This window comes from Gopherus flavomarginatus, chromosome 1 (assembly GCF_025201925.1).
Source record: "Gopherus flavomarginatus isolate rGopFla2 chromosome 1, rGopFla2.mat.asm, whole genome shotgun sequence".
In the NCBI taxonomy this organism is placed as follows: domain Eukaryota; kingdom Metazoa; phylum Chordata; order Testudines; family Testudinidae; genus Gopherus; species Gopherus flavomarginatus.
The window spans coordinates 4,778,692-4,797,603 of record NC_066617.1 but is presented as its reverse complement, the minus strand read 5'-3'; the positions used below and the strand labels follow the sequence as shown (position 1 = coordinate 4,797,603).

Sequence of the window (18,912 nt, the reverse complement as noted above, 5' to 3'; positions counted from 1 at the left end):
GTACCCATAACAAGTGGTCAGGTGAGTCACGTTTTCCAAGCATTCGCCTGTATGAATTGAAACCCCAAATACTAGGGAAGGGAAGCTCCATAGAACACGGAGGAGGATTTGTGTAGTGCATGTTGGGAAGAGCTTTCCAGTGAAGAGCGAAACTTTCAAAGTGCTCTAGAAGCAAAGGCATCTTGTCCTGAAAGTTGCTCTGCCATTCAAGGAGTTCGGGCCAGAGTTAACTTAACGTTGTTAGAGCAGGTAATGCAAGGTGGAACTGCACCCCAGTGTGGAAGCCTCTCAGAATGCTGTAAACTACTTCAAGGGCTGAATTCTCCTATCACTCCAGGTCTTCAAAAAGTCACATCTTGAGAAGTGCCTGATGCTGTTGGTTCTTCAGGGATGAATTTTGTCCAGGGCAATGTTTAAAGAAGGAGGGAGAAACAAGGAGAACCAGAAGACAGATATTGTGATGCCTCAGAGTTTTTAATGCAAGTGACATTTGCAGTACACAGGACAGGAAAAATACTAGAGCAGAACAAACAGATTTTCAGTTTTTCAAGAAGGGCTGCGACCGATCACTCACCTCAATGGGATCTATTTCACACACAATGTTTTTTGTTGTTGTTGCAGCTGTAGATGTTGACAAGTCCCCTCTGCACCCATGTTAAGCTACTTTTACTGCCCCAGTTGGTGAAAAGCGAGACAAAGCAAAACAGAAGCAGAGGACTAGGCAGCTTCTCAGTTAAACATCTGCCACAGAGAAGGTCAAAGCAAGAAGCTAAAGATACATATTGGTGGAAAGGATAGACCAGACGGGGTCTAACTCTCCTTCCTAGCAAAGTCTCTTTTTCCCACTCTGAAGGGATATAAAATAATAATAAATGGACCTGATTCCCATCTTAAAGCCCTATTTCCTTTAAACTGTGGAGTGACTGTAAACAGCCTGCCTGTAATTCAGATCAAGTCCACAGGTGAAAGCGAGAATCAGCAGACGGGTGGGAAAGCCTCGGCAGAAAGAGTCGTAAAGCGTAACATTAGAAATGCAGCACGGCTGTGAGCCCAAGGTGCTGAGCACACACAGCTACACTGAGTTCAGCTGGAGCCCTGGTTGCCCAGCACTTCTGAAAACCATGCCCAAAACCTCAGGGTTGAAGATGTATCTTGCTGTTCATTTCCTGGTTCTTCATTGTTCAACAAATATTCCTGATAGGTTTAACATGGCCCATACTTTCCACGGAGGTACCTATGGCAAGATACCCCATAACCACATAATCCCCCATAACCGTAACAGCCGCTGTAACCAGCGTATCCCCCTAAACCATACAATCATCCGTAAAGGCCTCCATAGCCATACAATCCCCCATGACAGAATGAGCCCCTGAAATCAGGTACGATCACAGGCGCTCCTACAGCTTCCACTTCACTCTCCTAAGAGAAATGGTTGAGAGTTGGTCCTGGGAGGGTCATGACAACCGGTGAGGGTCTGATCACCACTTCGGAGACAGGGCACTTCCTAACACGTGGCTCGTTGGAGCTGCCAGTGACTGGACTGGGGCGGGCCACCCCACCTTCTGGATAGCACAGACTGGCGAAAATCATTTTTCTGGGATGGAGGTAAACCTGAAACACACAACAGGGACTAGAGTCAAGAAAAGGTACAAGGGCTGGTGGAAGAAAGGCTTCGTAGCTCGGTGTGGCCCAGGAGAGAAAGGAAGAATGGACTATGTCTCTGTGTTCATGGCCATGTCTTTCTTTCTATAGCCTCTTTCTACACCTCTTGTCCACTCGCACTAAACTTCCCTCCCAAACGTCCCCCTTGTACCCCTTGAAATGGCTTGTTCTGAAAAACGTTGACTGGAATAAGTGTCACTATTTCTATGCTGGACACCAGGGATTCTGTGCCCATTTTAGACATTTCTCAAAGAGAACATTACCAGGATCATGGTAATTTCATCCTTTCGTCTGAGGATTTAACCTCTGCTTGCAAACCAGTTGAGTCTGGTATCCCAGTGTTGTTCTTTGAGTTTCCAAAGCTTGTGAGTCAACAATACTTGCCAATGAATACACAGAAAGCTTTACTTTTCTCCATATAAATCACTAAGGACAAGGTCCTCAGTTGGAGGGTTCAGGTCCACTGACTTCCATGGAGGGACACTAAATTACATCATCTGAGGAAAAGCACCTTCAATGGGTATTTCTGCTGAAAAGAGCATAAGAATTGCTAGACTGGATCTCACCACTTGTTAGCTTAATCCATTCTCCTGTCTCCAATAGTGATCAGTAACAACTGCATCTGAAGAAAGTAAAGGACCTCCGAAGAGGTCTTTTCTGGACTAACCTGGGAAACTTTCTTCCTAATACGGCTAAGTGAAAATGCCTAAATGACTTTCTAAAGCTTTGACGTTCCAAAGTTACTGAAAAGATTTCAATACCCTAAATCTATTCCCAGTTAATAGGAAATAGTTTTCCCAATTGCATATGTTGCTCTAAAATAAATCATGAATCCACCAACTCCTGTAACTAAATCACTACACAAGATAATTACGGAAGAACACCCTGATCCTTGATTAATATCACCATGAGTACATGTAAGACTCGGTTTTCCCTGAAAATAACCCCCACTGTCACATCCCTAGAGTTCAAAAGCGATTGAGTTGATTGGACTTACCCAGCTGAATGAGGAGCTGAAGTCCGCAGAAGGGTTTAGAAGAGCCCAGAGTGATGAGTGCTTTTACACAGTTCGTAGGACTACCTGGAGGTTCTGGGATGCTGTTTGTGGGGGCGGTTGTAATTTGTTACCAAATAAACATGATTGTCTTGCAAAATCCTCCTTTGGATGCAGCTGTTTTCCTCAGGAGTTGCGATTCTAGGCTGAATCTGAGCCTCAGAGGGCATGACATGCACATTGCACCCTTCATCTTTCTTTCATCATCAAATGGTACTGGCCAACTGCATTCCTTGTGCCATTCCATTGACTTTATTGGTGCTTCAATGAGAATGAATGTCAAGATGATTCTGAGCGGCGTCAGTGGCACAAATGGGTGTCATGAAAGGAATGCAGTATGGTCCTTTCCATTCATGCTGGCCATGGTTCAGGGCATTGGGCACTTCATTCTAACCCCGTCAGGACGGAGGCAGCCATGTTTCTGCATTCTCAACGGCTCAGACCCCAATTGACTTTGAAGTTAATGGGAGTCATTCCAGTGCCTACGTGCATATTTCTTTTCAAGGTCTTAAGTCTGAATTTCACCCTTTGGCTGGGGGATGATACGATGCCTATGAACAACTTGAGTCCAATTTTTAACTTCCAAACTGAGTCTTAACAGGGTCTCCAGTGCAGTAAGGCCTTTTGTGATGGCTGTTTGCGCAGGGATAAATCTTCTCTTATGGTGAGTAATACTTGCCCTAACATTGGACCTCCACTTGAGTCAGCAATGTTGTCTCAAAGGGCTGCCTAGAGTAGATTTGCTCCTAGGTCAAGGGAAGGGATGGCGGACTGGGAAAGGAAGCAGTACTCTTTCGTGTCAGGATCTCTCCAACCATGAGCAGCCAAGAAATGGACATCTTGTGAGGCAATGCAGACGACTGAGCCCAGCAAGAAGTGGAGGAGGGATGAAAATGACCCCTTCTTGAGGAAGGAGGAGGTGGCTGTGGTATGAGATTTGACATAAATGCTGCACAGCCGTAGGACATGTTGCAGAACAGATTCCTGCCAGTATCCGAATGTTATTTAAAGTGTGACAGATATCCGCAAGGGCGGAGTCCATATCCAGGGAATGAGGCAGAGGAGTCTGCCTTTGATTATGAGGCCCCGAACCTCTGGGAAGTTGAAGCAACTGTGCTGACTTACACCAAGGGGCACCTTCATTTTCCAGTTAAAATATTTCAAAAACTACCAAATGCAAAACTACATTGAAATGAAAAGGAAACAGCCCCAGATTGTGTGTCTATAAGTTATGATGCGCTTAACAGAAGGACAAGGGAGCTTGGCCTCCATTTTGTTTAAAGTGACTCTATTACTCAGTGCAGAGGTGTCTAATCTCCACAACAACCTATTCCTCTTCTTAGAATAGAACCCTCTGCAGGTGTGAAACACCAGTGAGCGTTTGTGAGGGGCTTTGAAATCTGGAGTTCTGAGGACCCTGAAGAACTTTCAGCTCCAACGCCCTGACTCTCTATGACTGAGAGGTGTAGAAAGACAACGACGTAGAGATGACCTGGGGGTCAGTGGCAGGACCAGAAGTAGAACCCAATACTTCCAACTCCTCCTACCACAAGCAGGGCTGTCACTAGAGAGGGGTGAGGGGGTAAGATGCTCAGGGAGTAGAGCTACTAGAGTGCAGAAATGGGGCAGGTCAAGGGTAGTGACCTCCCCTGTCCCGCAGGATCGGGCCCAGCCATGTCCAGGTGGAGCTTAGGGTTCACGGGCCACCGGGCCCAGACAACTGGAGGCTCTCGGGAACTGGGACACTGATGGGGTGGCAGGAAGGGTGCTGAGCACTGCTTGGCTCCTACTGAGTGTGCTCATTGCTCAGTAACATCTGCTGAAGCAGCTGCGCTTGCTGGTGATTAAAATGGTGAAAGGGTGCAAGGCAATGGGGGGCATGGGCATTGTTTGAGCAGGGGGATCAAACAGCTGGAGGCAGGGGCAGAAGGGGACCAAGGAGCAAAATTGGAGCGGGGGGAGAGTAGGAGCCAGGGTTCAGTCTAGGGGTGAGGAGCTGGCAGAGGGCAAAGCTCCGGCAGAGCGTGGGGCAGAGGGGGTCACAGATACCCCCATAGGCTGAGCCGCCTGCCCTGTTGGCGGGTGCGGGCAGTCAGCCTCCCAGGCTTAGCAGGAAGTGTTCAGACAGGAGAAATGAAGCAGCCCTGGCCGTCTTAGTCAGCACTCGGCAGGGCTAAAACACGCCCTGCTCCCCCGCTTAGCTCAGCGTTCCTGTTACTGGGACCTCCTCTTCCTTGTTGCCACCCCAGCCTGATTCAATCCTTATTACAGAGAGCAGAGTAAGGAGCCTCCCTCCGACCCCCTGGGATAACGCTCCATTAACTGGCCAGCGAGGTGCATTGACACATCAGAGAATTAACAGCTTTAGCGCAGCCTGGCCCACGATGCTGAACACGCCCAGGCTTTTCTTTTAAAAGGCCTCTAATGTGGGGCTAAGGACAATTTTCAGTTGTGCCAAGTCAGCTAAAAATCCAAGCTCCTGAGTGTCCAGGTGAAGGGACCATTATGGAAATCTGCACTGTAGACAGTAGTCTATCTAAAGGTGCATGTGTCTTGTTAATTCTGTTTTCTCCTAGAGTTCCAGGAAGAAATCACAGCCGGTGTGAAGCAGGCTGTCCAGCACTGTCTATGATTCGGGGGCGGAGGGGCATCTCAGAAAGATATAGCTAAGGGTAGCATAAAATCCCTCTTTCCTCTGTAAGGGGTTAATTCCTCTTTCACCTGTAGAAAAGGGTGAAGAAGCTCAGGTAACCTGGCCGACAGCTGACCAAAAGAATCAATAAGGGGACAAGATATTTTCAAATCCTGGGGCAGGGGACAGGAGAGGCATTATCTGTCTGTTCTCTGTGCTTGTTGGGCACATCAAGGAAGCAAGCAATCGTTATTTAGCAAGGAAATGCGTTAGTTTACTTTTCTTTTGGCTTGTGCTTTCCTTTGTGTAAGAGGGAGGTTTATACCGGGTTTTGTAACTTTAAGGTTTTGCCTAGAGGGGAGCTCCTGTGTTTTCTTGAGTCTTTTGTTATTCTGTAAAGTACTTACCGTCCCAATTTTACGGAGATGATTCTTTTACCTTTTCTTTTATTAAAATTCTTTGAAGAACCTGATTGATTTTTCATTGTTTTAAGAGCGAAGGGTTTGGGTCCGTGTTCACCTGTAACATTTGGTGAGGAGATTATTCTGCAGCCTCCCCAGGAAAGCGGGTGTAGCAGTTTGGGGGATTATTCTCAAGCCTGCCCAGGAAAAGAGGTAGAGGGACTTGGGGTGATATCTGGGGAAGGTAGGGCTCCAAGTGGCCTACCCTAAATGTCTTTCATGTGGGTCCCCACGTCTGTGCCCTAAAGTTCAGAGTGGGGAAAGTACCTTGACAGGAGCTAAGACTTGAATTTTCAGAGTAAGACATGGAGTTGGGACACTAGAGCCTAATAATGTGAGTAGGAACTTTGGCATTCAAATCCCTTCGATAAGTGTGAAAAATCTCCCCCCTCCCCTCAATTTTTAATTGAAGGTTTCAGATGAAATTGCCTAAATTTCCTCCATAAAGGATGATTTCGTTATTTTTCTGCTACCTTCTGAAGCAGCTGGTAAGTGATACTCAGTAAGACAGGATACTGGATTTGATGGGCCACTTGTCTCTTCCAGCCTGGCAATTGCTACACTCTCATGTGCCTAAGTAATTCTAGGTGCAGATCTTCCTCCGGTCTAAATTAGTGTATCTCTAATGAAGCCCGGGGAGACTTACACCAGGGGAGATTTACACCAGGGGAGGATGTGGTGATTTGTTTTGAGTAAACAAACCCACCACTTTTGTTTAGTCATCAGTGAGTGTTGGTGACTTTCTAAGCAGGTGGTGTTTAGCCGGGCTGGCTCCAGGCACAAGTGAAGCAAGCACGTCCCTGGAGCGCCACATGCTAAGGGGCGATGTAGACGTGCGGACTCACCCGTGCGGCGCCTCCCGCTGGTTGTCCTGGGGAATTAGCTCTTTCCAGCTCCAGAGCGCCCTCTGCAGGACAGTGATCTTCCTATCCTCTGCCCCCTGTGTCCCTCCCTGGACCCGGTGCCCTTTTGCCTGGGGTGCTGCCCCCTGGCACTAACCCCCAGTCTTAGGGTCTCCCCTCCCCGGGAACCCTCACCCACTATCCCCACCTTGCCTCAATAGACAGCTACTGTCAGTCATTGTCTAGCCCCACGGCCTGGGGCAGACTGCAGTATCAGCCACTCATCACTTGCAAGGGTGGGTCTGGACCTGCTGCCTTGGCCTACCCTGGGCTGCCCTCTGCAACCCCCAGGACCCCTTGGCCTCTGCTAGGACGCAGCCTGGAGCTTTCCAGGCTAGAGCTCCCCAGCTCCTCAGCCCTGCTTCACTCAGGTACTTTGTCTCTCACTCCTTGCAGACAGGCCCTTCTCCCTCTGCAAACAGAGAGAGACTGTTTGCTCCTGGCTTCCCTGGCCACCTTCTAAGGCCCTGTTGCTCAGTTTGGGGCATGGCCCCAAATGCAGCTCTAGAAAGAGGAGACCCTGAGATAGAAACCTTGGTATCAGAGGCCCGGTTTGAGGCCTGAGGCCTGAACTAAAGTAATGGTCAAGACTTTGCTAAGAGAAAGCAAAGTGAAGCTGTGAGTCAGAGGCAGGCCCTGCTCACACAAGCTGCCAAGGAAAGGGCTGATGCTGCAGAGAGAGACATAGCTGAAAGGTACTGGACACCAGATAGCAGAACATTCGCATACTTGTACAGTCCCTCAGATAACACGGAACAGACTAACCCATCCCAATGACAGGGGCAAAAGAGTAATATGATGGCTAGAGTTCTTTTCTTCGAAGCAACATGTACAAGGTTAGAGGCGGCACCTTAATACATAGAGGGGTTGTACCTTGCTACGTAGAGGGTTGCACCTCATACGTCAGGAGTGATGTGTAGCTTGTTTGTACCTGCGTATAAGAATGCATCCCTGGGGCGGTGTCTTTGTCCGGCTGAGGGGGCAGTGGAAAGTCCCGTCACTGACTGAGCTGAGTCCATTGCCGGGGGGCACATACTCGTAGTATGTCCTGTAGAGTAAAAATCTAGAGGGAACTATCATTGTGTTTCGTTTGACAATAAACCTGGCCGACGTGCCTTCGTACCTTACTAGACTCTGTGGTCATTGGGGCTTTTCTCGAGATCTGCTGTGTCAGCTATCTGCGCAGAGCTGGGACAGCACACAGAGGGAACACACACACGCAGCCGAGTGCTATCAACATTGAAGAGAGCAGAGGACCGTACCGGTAGCATCTGACAACAGCAGCCACTTCCCCCAGTCAGCCAGGGTCAGCCACTTCCCCCTTGCCCTCTGCAGGGCTTTTCCAACCCCTTCCACGCTGGAGTGGGTGGTCACCCCGCTGCAGGCAGCATTCTGTCCACTCGTGGGGTGGCAGAGTCCGAGTGGGTTTATTTATTTATTTTTTTCCCCCCTGCTTCTGCAGTTCGGGTGGCGGCAGTCCAAGCCGGCTTTTTTTTTTTTTTTGCATGGCACAGGAAAAATGGTAGAGCCAGACCTGCTACTTAGTGTTTGCTTTTGATTAACCCCCCCCCACTTTTGTTTAGTCATGAGCAAGTGACTTGCTAAAGTATACTTTAGGCCAAAGAGATAAACAAGGATTCAAAAGACCTTGCTGATTCAACCACCACCGGCTGTCATGTCCTTCCCAGGAGCCATTCTCAGCTCTTTCCCTCATCTCCCTGGTTATGGGAGATTATATGGTTATGGGGGCTCACACAGTTAGAAGGGTCTTTATGGTTATGAGACCCATATTGTTGTGGGAGATTATATGCTCACAGCGGTGCATATGGTGGTGGGGGAATGTAGAGTTAGGGGTGGATGGCCATGGGGCCATTGGTACCTTAATGGAAACCATGGGCCATGTTATTCTAAGCAGGTTTGGGAAAAGGAAACTCCATGAAATGAAAGGCATGATAGAATTAGTGAAAATGTTATTAGATGGACAGGTGATCCAACACCTGTGTTCTAGTGGGCTTCTTGCACCTCCCTGTGAAGCCCCTAGGACTGCCCACTGTGGGAGAGAGGCCTGGTCTTCTGTAGCAATGCCTATGTTCTTCTGTAGGAATAGTCTGATCTAGAAGACTAGAGCTGCATTACTGATAAATCAAACCCAGAGCCAGATGGCTAAATCTCCCCTCACCACCTGACTATTTTATCATGTCCGGAACAAGGTAGGCTGATCTGGATACATTTTTCCTTTTGTGTAGTCAGATCAAAACACTGATTGGTGGAGTAGCTTCATCTTCTGGGAATGGGAACCCCCCAAAATGTTAAAGAAATATGTGGTGGGACATGTAATCTTTTTATCTGCTGTTCCTGCAATATGAAGTCATGGTTCAAAAAGGGATTTAGATAGAAGAATGACAGAATCATAGAAGTGTAGGACTGGAAGGGACCTCGAGAGGTCTTCTAGTCCAGTCCCCTGCCCTCAAGGCATGACTAAGTATTATCCAGACCATCCATGACTGGTGCTTGTCTAACCTGCTCTTAAAAATCTCCAATGATGGAGTTTCCACTACTTTCCTAGGCAATTTCTTTCACCACTTAGCTGCTCTGCCAGTTGGCAAGTTTTTCCTAATGTCCAACCTAAACTGCAATTTAAGCTCATTGCTTCTTCGCAAGCAGTCATTTTCTATTTTGCATGTGTGAAACTGATTCTTTCTTCCTAAGTGGAGTAGTCTGCATTTCTTGTGATTGAATTTCCTCCTATTTACTTCACATCATTTCTCCAGTTTCTCCAGCTCAGTTTGGATTTTAATCCTAATCTCCACAACACCTGCAACCCCTCCCATCTTGGGATCATCTGCAAACTCTAGGACTGTACTCTCTCTGGCATCATCTAAATCACTGAGTAAGATATTGAACAGAATCGAACCCAGAACTGATCCCTGTGGAACCTATCTTGCTATTCCCTTGACTGTGGACCTCTGATAACAACTCTCTAGCAATGGTTTACCAAAAAGTTATGCACCACCTTTTAGTAGCTCAATCTACGTCGCATTTTGCTAGTGTATTTATCAGAAAGTCAGGCAAGAAAGTATCCAAAGCTTATTACAACTAAGATATACCACATCTACATCTACCGCATGTCCCCTATCCACAAGGCTTTTTACCCTGTCAAATAAGCTCTGAGTTTTTTTGAAACAATTTGTTCTTGATAAGTTCATGTTGACTATTACTTATTATCTTATTATCTTCTAGGAATCTTCAAATTGATCCCTTCATTATTCGCTCCATTGTCTTTCTTGCCTCCTACAGATGACTTTGGGGTAGTGTAATTTATCTCTATGGGCAGAACAGATAGAGCCAGCTGTATTTGTAATATCCTTCTGAAATCAACTGTAGATCATGTCATTTGACCAAGGAGAGGACATTGCTGCTGACTAGTTGATAAACCCATATGGGCAGAGATTTGGAAGGTTAATTGAATTGAGTTGTGCTGGTGCAATGAAATCCAAACTCCCAATATGAAGCTGACCTATTTCTGCCCCATTGCCCTCGATCTTCCCAGCTCATCTCCAGCATTGCAAAGTGAGTATAACATTGGTGTCAAGGAGCTGGATTCTAAAGGCTATATTTCACTGGGGGTCCCAGCGGAGCAGAAGATTAGAATGTCCTCGAAAAAGGAGAACTATGCTGAAAGAGGGCTGCTGGCTCTATAATTCAGTTCCTGCAGAGTTCCACAGGTTGACTGAGAGTTGTGTGAAGAATTACTTCTTTCTGTTTGTTTTAAATCTGCTGCCTATCAATTTCATTTGGTGACCCCCTAGCTCTTGAGTTATGAAGTGGAGTAAATAAGACTTCCTTATTTATTTTTTCCACACTAGTCATGATTTAATAGACCTCTATCATATCGCCTCTTCTTCGTCTTTCTTCCAAGGTGAAAAGACCAGTCTTATTAACATCTCCTCATCGGAAAGCCGTTCCATACCCTTACTGCTTTTTTGAGATGGGGCAACTACATCTGCATGCAGTATTCAAGGTGTGGGCATGGTCATGGATTTCTCTAGAGGCTGATAGGGAAACCCCACCTTCCCCGACCCTACTTTACCCAAGGCCCCAGGCTTTTTGCTGAGAATAGAGTAAAAGTAGGCCTAAAAGCCTTTAGCTAGGAGCAAAAGTTTTAACTTCTGCTAAACTTGTTTTTTTGTATAAAGGGCATGCTGAGGCAGAAAGATGTGGTCAGGGCCCCAAAAAAGAGGAACTAGCTTGATACTAATTGCCCCGGCGTGGCCCAGGCAGCATTGGTACACCACACTCCTCAACCTGTCAGTGACCACACCAATTCCTCTTCTGCTGTGGCAGGACCTGATCACCCAGGAGCACGGCCAACTGTGTCGTTCAGACCTACAATCCCTCCATCTCACACCATGGATGCTGCACGGCTAACTCAGTCTGAGCTCCGTCGCTCCAGCTCAGAGCAGCACGTTCTCTTGGGTAGCAGAAAGCCCTCTACTAGGACCACGTATCTGGCCAAATGGAAGCGCTTCTCCTGCTGGTGCGCTCTGAGCAATACTGCCCCTCTGGAGGCATCAGTACCTACCATCTTAGACTATCTCTTGTCCTTGCAATAGCAGAGCCTAGCAGTCTCATCCATCAGAGTACACCTAGTAGCGATTTTGGCCTTCCATCTGGGCGAAAATGGGTGCTCGGTCTTCTCCAATCCTATGGTCAGCAGGTTCCTCAAGGGATTAGAACATCTGTACCCGCACGTTCAGCATCCGGCGCTATGTGGGACCTCAATCTGGTCCTATCCAGACTCACGGGTGCTGCGTTCAAGCCAATGACCACCTGCTCGCTTCTCTACCTTTCCTGGAAAATAGCTTTCCTTGTTACTATTACCTCGGCGAGACCTGTGTCGAGCATCGAGCCCTCACTTCAGACTCACCGTATACGGTGTTTCATAAGGACAAGGTACAGCTGCAACCACACCCCGCCTTCCTTCCTAACATGGTGTCTGCCTTCCATGTCAAGACATCTTCCCTCCAGTCTTCTATCCGAAGCTGCACACTTCTCGACGGGAACAACAGCTGCACTCCCCAGATGTTCGCAGGGCCCTCGCCTTTTACATCGAGCGAACTAAACTTTTCAGAAAGACAACCCAGCTGTTTGTGGTGGTGGCAGACAGGGTGAAGGGCCTCCCAGGCTTCACGCAGCTTATCTCGTCCTGGATTACCTCATGCATCCGGGCACGCTATGACTTGACTGGCACCCCAACTACGCACTTTACTACCCATTCAACTTGGCCTCAAGCTATGTCCTGCACTTTCCTGGCTCATCTGTCTATATAGGAGATCCGTAGGGTGGCAACTTGGTCTTTAGTCCATACCTTCCCTTTCCACTATGCAATAGCGCATCAGTCCAGGGATTATGCTGTATTTGGTTCAGTGGTCCTGCGCTCCACGACATCTTTCTCCGACCCCACTGCCTAGGCAAGGCTTGGGAGTCACCTAATTGAAAACGCTGTGAGCAAGCACTTGAAGAAGAAAAGATGGTTACTCACTTTTGTAACTGTTGTTCTTCGAGGTGTGTTGCTCATATCCATTCCAAACCCGCCCTCCTTCCCCTCTGTCGGAGTGGCCGGCAAGAAGGAACTGAGTGGGCACTGGGTTGGCAGGGGCATCTATCCGGTTCCATAAGGGCACCACTCAAGGGGCGCCTCAGCCGACCCACCGAGTCCTGCTAGGGTAAAAATCTTCCGACGATCTAGCACATGGCGCGAACACTCCTAATTGGAATGGATATGAGCAACACCTCTAGAGAACAAGAGTTACAAAGGTGAGTAACCATCTCTTTTTAGACAGTAACAGAGTCCTGTGGCACCTTAAAGGCTAACTGATATCTTGGAGCACAAGCTTTCATGGGTGATTATCCACTTTGTCAGATGCATCTGACGTGTAAGGATTCACCCACGAAAACTTATGCTCCAATACCTTACTTAGTCTTTAAAGTGCCCCAGGACTCTCTGTTCCCTTTTACAGATCCAAACTAACACGGCTACCCCTCGGATACTTTTTTTAGAGAGTTTTTTAGGCTGCTGGAGGACTTGAGAGGCCTTTGTTTCTGAAGGCCCAATTAGTTACAAACCAAACTTTGACAACTCCTCCTATTCATGGAATTTTTTTCCTCTGTGTTTTTGATGATTCGTTTGTTCCTAACTAGATGAGCTCCTGAGGTCTCTTCCAAGCATCTTATTCTATGACTCTATGATTCTAATTGCACATGGGGTGAGGAGCACATTACACCCTGCAGCTCTCTTTCCTCTGAAAACTTTCTGGGCCAGCAACATTCCTGCAATCATTCTCCTGATTTCACTGACGCAGCAGTCGATTATTTGGGAGCCTTGAATGGGAACTGTCCCATGCAGATCAAGAGCAGTGGTGAGTATGGGGTGAGTAAATACCGTGACTGGTTTTATTGCTGACTCTCCCACTTCCTTCCTGTGTAAACTTTCCCTCAATGGGCTTGTTCACCTCCACATAAACCAGACATAATAGTGATATTATGCTCTATGATCAGAGGCTTTCTGAAATCAAAGGACTTTGATTAAAGTCTCCTTCAAATTGTGTGGCTGCACAGAGCTGTATTATTTTCATAGTACATTTTTCCTGGGATTAGGTGCCCTCAAGCTGTGGATTAGAATTCAAAGTCTCTCTGAACAATTTTTTTGGTTTCCTTTTGAAAATCCCGTCTCTCTCTCCCTACCTACTGCACCCCTTCAGTTCAGAGCAAACCCACCCTGGAGAAGGTGGGTTGGGAACGCACCCGGCTGCCGGTGGAATCCCTGGCTCCCCGTGGCCTGGCCAGATGAGAACAGGGAAGCTGAGCATGAGAGAGCCCCATCCATCAAATACTACATCCGACTCCACAGACAAAACAGACAGCACCTCTGGCTCTGCGCACGCTGACCCCACATGTGTCTGGTCTCTGCAGGAAAAGACTCTTTGCTAAAACAGGGAATGCAAAGAGGAACTCCGCCATTGTACAGACAGCCCTCATAACGCTATGAACACTTCAATGGTTCCTCTCACACCATTGCTTAGAAAAGGTGCAGCTTGAGAAGTACCTGGTGCTGCCTTCTGCACAAGGATGAATTTCATCCAGCGTGATTTTTAAACAAGCTGGGAGGAACAAAGAGACCAAAAAGACTGATATTATGATGCAGCAGAATTTTTAATGCAAATGAAATCGGCTGTGCACAGTTACAGGAAGAAATACTACAGAGCAGAAAGCATTTATATCAAGTGTTTCAAGGAGATCCGTGACCGATCACAGGTCTCAGTGGGATGTAGTTCAGACCCAATGTTCTCTTTGTGTTGGTGCAGCTGCAGAGGTTGACAAACAAGTCCCCATTGTAACCCTTTTAAGTGTATTGCTTTACCCCGGTCGGTGGGAAAGGAGACAAAGCCAAGGAGAAACAGAGATGACGCAGTTTCTCCATCAGACGTCTGCCGCAGTAAAGGTCAAAGCAAGTCAGTAGAGGTATGTAGTGATGCAAAGGATAAAACATATAGGACCTCACATGAGTGAGAAAGCCTTGGCAGAAAGAGTCATAAAGCGTAAGATTAGAAAGTCTAATCTTTTCAAGTCTACGTGATTGGAGACTCTCTACTGAGAAGAGTAGACAGGCCTGTAACTAGACCGGATCGGGAAAACAGAAGAGTGTGCTGTCTGCCGGGGGCTAAGATACAGGATGTGGACTTGAGCCTGAATACGATCTTAGCGGGAGCGGGAAAAAATCCGTTGATTATCCTTCATGTGGGAACGAACGATACAGCTAGTTACTCACTGGACTGTATCAAGGAGGACTATTTCAGACTGGGGAAGAGGCTTAAAGACATCGAGGCTCAGGTGATCTTCAGTGGGATTCTGCCGGTTCCTAGAGCGGGGCGACGAAGGAGGGACAAGATTATGGCGATCAACAGATGGCTCAGGGAGTGGTGTTACAAGGAGGGCTTTGGGATGTACGGTCACTGGGACGCATTTACGGATAGACAACTGTTTGCTCAGGATGGACTTCATCTCAGCAAGGAGGGAAATAGGATTCTAGGATGGAGGCTCGCCGACCTCATCAAGAGGGCTTTAAACTAGAAAGTTGGGGGAGATGGTTGGGAAATGTTCGGGAGATCTCCACGCCAGAACATAACCTGGAGAGGGAAGTAAACAAAGTGAGCGGGGATACCCTTGCGGCCCCAAGATTTGATCCAAGGAGGAATAGTGGAGTAGAAACCAGAGTAACGGGTGATGCTGGTGGCAGACAGTTTGTGCACGACGGGGGAAAGAATGTCACTGACACCAAACGCCGAAAATTAAAAGGTTTGTACACTAATGCGAGGAGCCTAGGTAACAAGATGGAGGAACTGGAGTTACTCGTGCAGGAAGTGAAGCCGGATATTATAGGGATTACCGAAACCTGGTGGAATAGTACTCATGACTGGAGCACGGGTATTGAAGGCTATGTGCTGTTCAGAAAAGACAGGAAGAAAGGCAAAGGTGGGGGAGTAGCCTTGTACATCAATGATGAAATTAAATGTAGCGAAATAAGATGCGATGGAATGGATAAGACGGAGTCCGTCTGGGCAAAAATCACGCTGGGTAAAAAAGCAACTAGAGCTTCCCCTGAGATAGTGCTTGGGGTGTGCTACAGACCGCCGGGATCGGATTGGGATATGGATAGAGACCTCTTTAATGTCTTTAATGAAGTAAACACAAAGGGGAAATGTGTGATTATGGGGGACTTCAACTTCCCGGATATAGACTGGAGGACGAGTACTTGCACGAATAATAGGGGTCAGATTTTTCTGGATGTGATAGCGGATGGATTTCTTCATCAAGTAGTTGAAGCACCTACGAGAGGGGATGCCATTTTAGACTTGGTGTTGGTGAGCAGTGAGGACCTCGTAGAAGAAATGGTGGTAGGGGACAACCTTGGTTCGAGTGATCATGAGCTGATTCAGTTCAAACTAGATGGAAGGATAAACAAATGTAGATCTGCGATTAGGGTTTTTGACTTCTCGAGGGCTAATTTTAAAGAGTTAAGGAAATTAGTTAGGGAAGTGGATTGGACGGAGGAATTAGTGGATTTAAATGTGGAGGAGGCCTGGAATTACTTTAAGTCGCAGCTGCGGAGACTGTCGGAAGCCTGCATCCCGAGAAAGGGGAAAAGAACCATGGGCAGGAGTTGCAGGCCAAACTGGATGAGCAAGCAACTCAGAGAGGGGATTAGACAAAAGCAGAAATCTTACAGGGAGTGGAAGGAAGGCAGGATCAGTAAAGAAAGCTACCTTGCTGAGGTCAGAACATGTAGGGATAAAGTGAGGAAGGCTAAAAGCCGCATTGAACTGGAACTTGCAAAGGGAATCAAAACCAATAGTAAAAGGTTCTACAGCCACATAAATAAGAAGAAAACAAAGAAAGAAGAAGTGGGGCCGCTATACACTGAGGATGGAATGGAGGTTAAGGATAACCTAGGCATGGCCCAACATCTAAACAAGTACTTTGCCTCGGTTTTTAATAAGACTAGTGAGGAACCTTGCGATGATGGAGGGATGATAAACGGGAATGTGGATATGGAAGTGGATATTATTGCAACTGAGGTAGAGGCCGTACTTGAACAGCTCGATGGGTCGAAGTCGGAGGGCCCGGACAATCTCCACCCGAGGATATTAAAGGAACTGGCGCGTGAAATTGCGAGCCCGTTAGTGAGAATTTTTAAGCAATCGATAATCTCAGGTGTTGTGCCATATGACTGGAGGATTGCTAATGTAGTTCCTATTTTTAAGAAAGGGAAAAAGAGTGATCCGGGTAATTATAGGCCTGTTAGCTTGACGTCTGTAGTATGTAAGGTCTTGGAAAAAATTTTAAGGGAGAAAGTAGTTAAGGACATAGAGGTCAATGGTAATTGGGACGAATTGCAACACGGATTTACTAAAGGTAGATCGTGCCAAACCAATCTGATCTCCTTCTTTGAGAAGGTGACGGATTACTTAGATAAAGGAAATGCGGTAGATATAATTTACCTAGATTTCAGTAAGGCGTTCGACACGGTTCCGCACGGGGAGCTGTTAGTTAAATTGGAAAAGCTGGGAGTGAATATGAAAGTTGTAAGGTGGATAAGGAACTGGTTAAAGGGGAGACTCCAGAGGGTCGTATTGAAAGGTGAACTGTCGGACTGGAAGGAGGTCACCAGTGGAGTCCCTCAAGGATCGGTTTTGGGACCGATCTTATTCAACCTTTTTATTACTGACCTTGGCACAAAGAGCGGGAATGTGCTAATAAAGTTCGCGGATGACACGAAGCTGGGGGGTATTGCTAACACGGAGAAGGACAGGGATACTATTCAAGAAGATCTGAACCACCTTGTAAACTGGAGTAATAGGAATAGGATGAAATACAATAGTGAAAAGTGCAAGGTCATGCATTTAGGAATTAATAATAAGAATTTTGGATATACGTTGGGGGCGCATCAGTTGGAAGCGACGGAGGAAGAGAAGGACCTTGGGGTACTGGTTGATAGCAGGATGACTATGAGTCGCCAATGTGATACGGCTGTTAAAAAAGCAAATGCGATTTTGGGATGCATCAGGCGGGGTATTTCCTGCAAGGATAAGGAGGTGTTAGTACCGTTGTATACGGCGTTGGTGAGACCCCATCTGGAATACTGTGTGCAGTTCTGGTGTCCCATGTTCAAGAAGGATGAATTCAAACTGGAACAGGTTCAGAGACGGGCTACGAGGATGATCCGAGGAATGGAAAAACTGCCTTATGAAAGGAGACTCAAAGAGCTTGGCTTGTTTAGCCTGGCCAAAAGAAGGCTGAGGGGGGATATGCTCGCCCTATATAAATATATCAAGGGGGTTAACGTTAGGGAGGGAGAGGAATTATTTAAGTTTAGTACTAATGTAGCCACGAGGACGAATGGGTATAAACTGGATATTAGGAAGTTTAGACTTGAAATTAGACGAAGGTTTCTAACCATTAGGGGAGTGAAGTTCTGGAATAGCCTTCCGAGGGAAGTAGTAGGGGCAAAAGACTTTCCTGGCTTTAAGACAAAGCTTGATAAGTATATGGAGGGGATGTTATGATAGGATCGTTAATTTGGGCAATTGATCTTGAATTACCACCAGACAGGTCTGCTCAATGGTCTGCGGGGAGATGTTGCATGCGATGGGTACTGAGTTGCTGCGGAGAACTCCTTCTTGGGTGCTGGCTGGTGACTCTTGCCCACATGCTCAGGGTTTAGCTGATCGCCATATTTGGGGTCGGGAAGGAATTTTCCTCCAGGGCGGATTGGCAGGTGCCCTGGAGGTTTTTCGCCTTCCCCTGCAGCGTGGGGCACGGGTTGCTTGCTGGTGGTGTCTCTGCAGCTTGAGGTCTTCAAACCATTTTTGAGGATTTCAATAACTCGGTCCTGGGATAGGGGTTGTATAAAATTGGATGGGTGGGGTTCTGTGGCCTGCCTTGTGCAGGAGGTCAGACTAGATGATCAGATTGGTCCCTTCTGACCTATGAGTCTATGAGTCTATGAAATGCAGCACGGCTGTCAGCCCAAGGTGCTGAGCACACACAGCTCCACGGAGTTCAACTGGAGCTCTGTTTGCCCAGCACTTCTGAAAGCCATGCCCAAAAGATCAGGGGTGAATCTGTATCTTGCTGTTCAATTCATTCCTTCTTCCATGGATGTTGCTGCTGGCATTAGCATGGCCCACAGCTTCCACTGAGGTACCTATGGCAAGATACCCCAGAACCACCTAGTCCCCCGTAACCATAACCACCCAGGTAACCACCTAGTCCCCCATAACAGCCTAATCCCCCATAACCATAACGGCTGCCGTAACCACCATATCCGCCTAAACCGTACAATACTCCGTAAACACCATATCCGCCTAAACCGTACGATCCTCTGTAAAGGCCTCCATAGCCCCCCCAACCGAATGAGCCTCCGTAACCGGGTCTGACCACAGGTGCTCCTACAGCTCCCACTGCACTGTGTTGAGGGAAATGGCTGAGAATTGCTCCTGGAAAGGTCACGACAACCGGTGAGGGTCTGATCACCACTTCGGAGTCAGGGAATTGCCTAACGTATGGCTGGTTGGCGGCACCAGTGACCGGCCAGGGCCGGGCCACCCCGCATTCTGGATAGAACAGGCTGGACAAAGTCAT

At 47.4% G+C, this 18,912-nt stretch overlaps 1 protein-coding gene across 1 annotated transcript; it reads right to left on the bottom strand.

Annotated features, from left to right (window-relative positions):
• Nucleotides 1-18,444: 18,444 nt before the first annotated feature.
• On the bottom strand, nt 18,445-18,912 carry LOC127032871 (claw keratin-like). The gene has a single exon (XM_050920467.1). It carries the CDS (start codon nt 18,910-18,912, stop codon nt 18,445-18,447), a length of 468 nt encoding a protein of 155 aa, XP_050776424.1.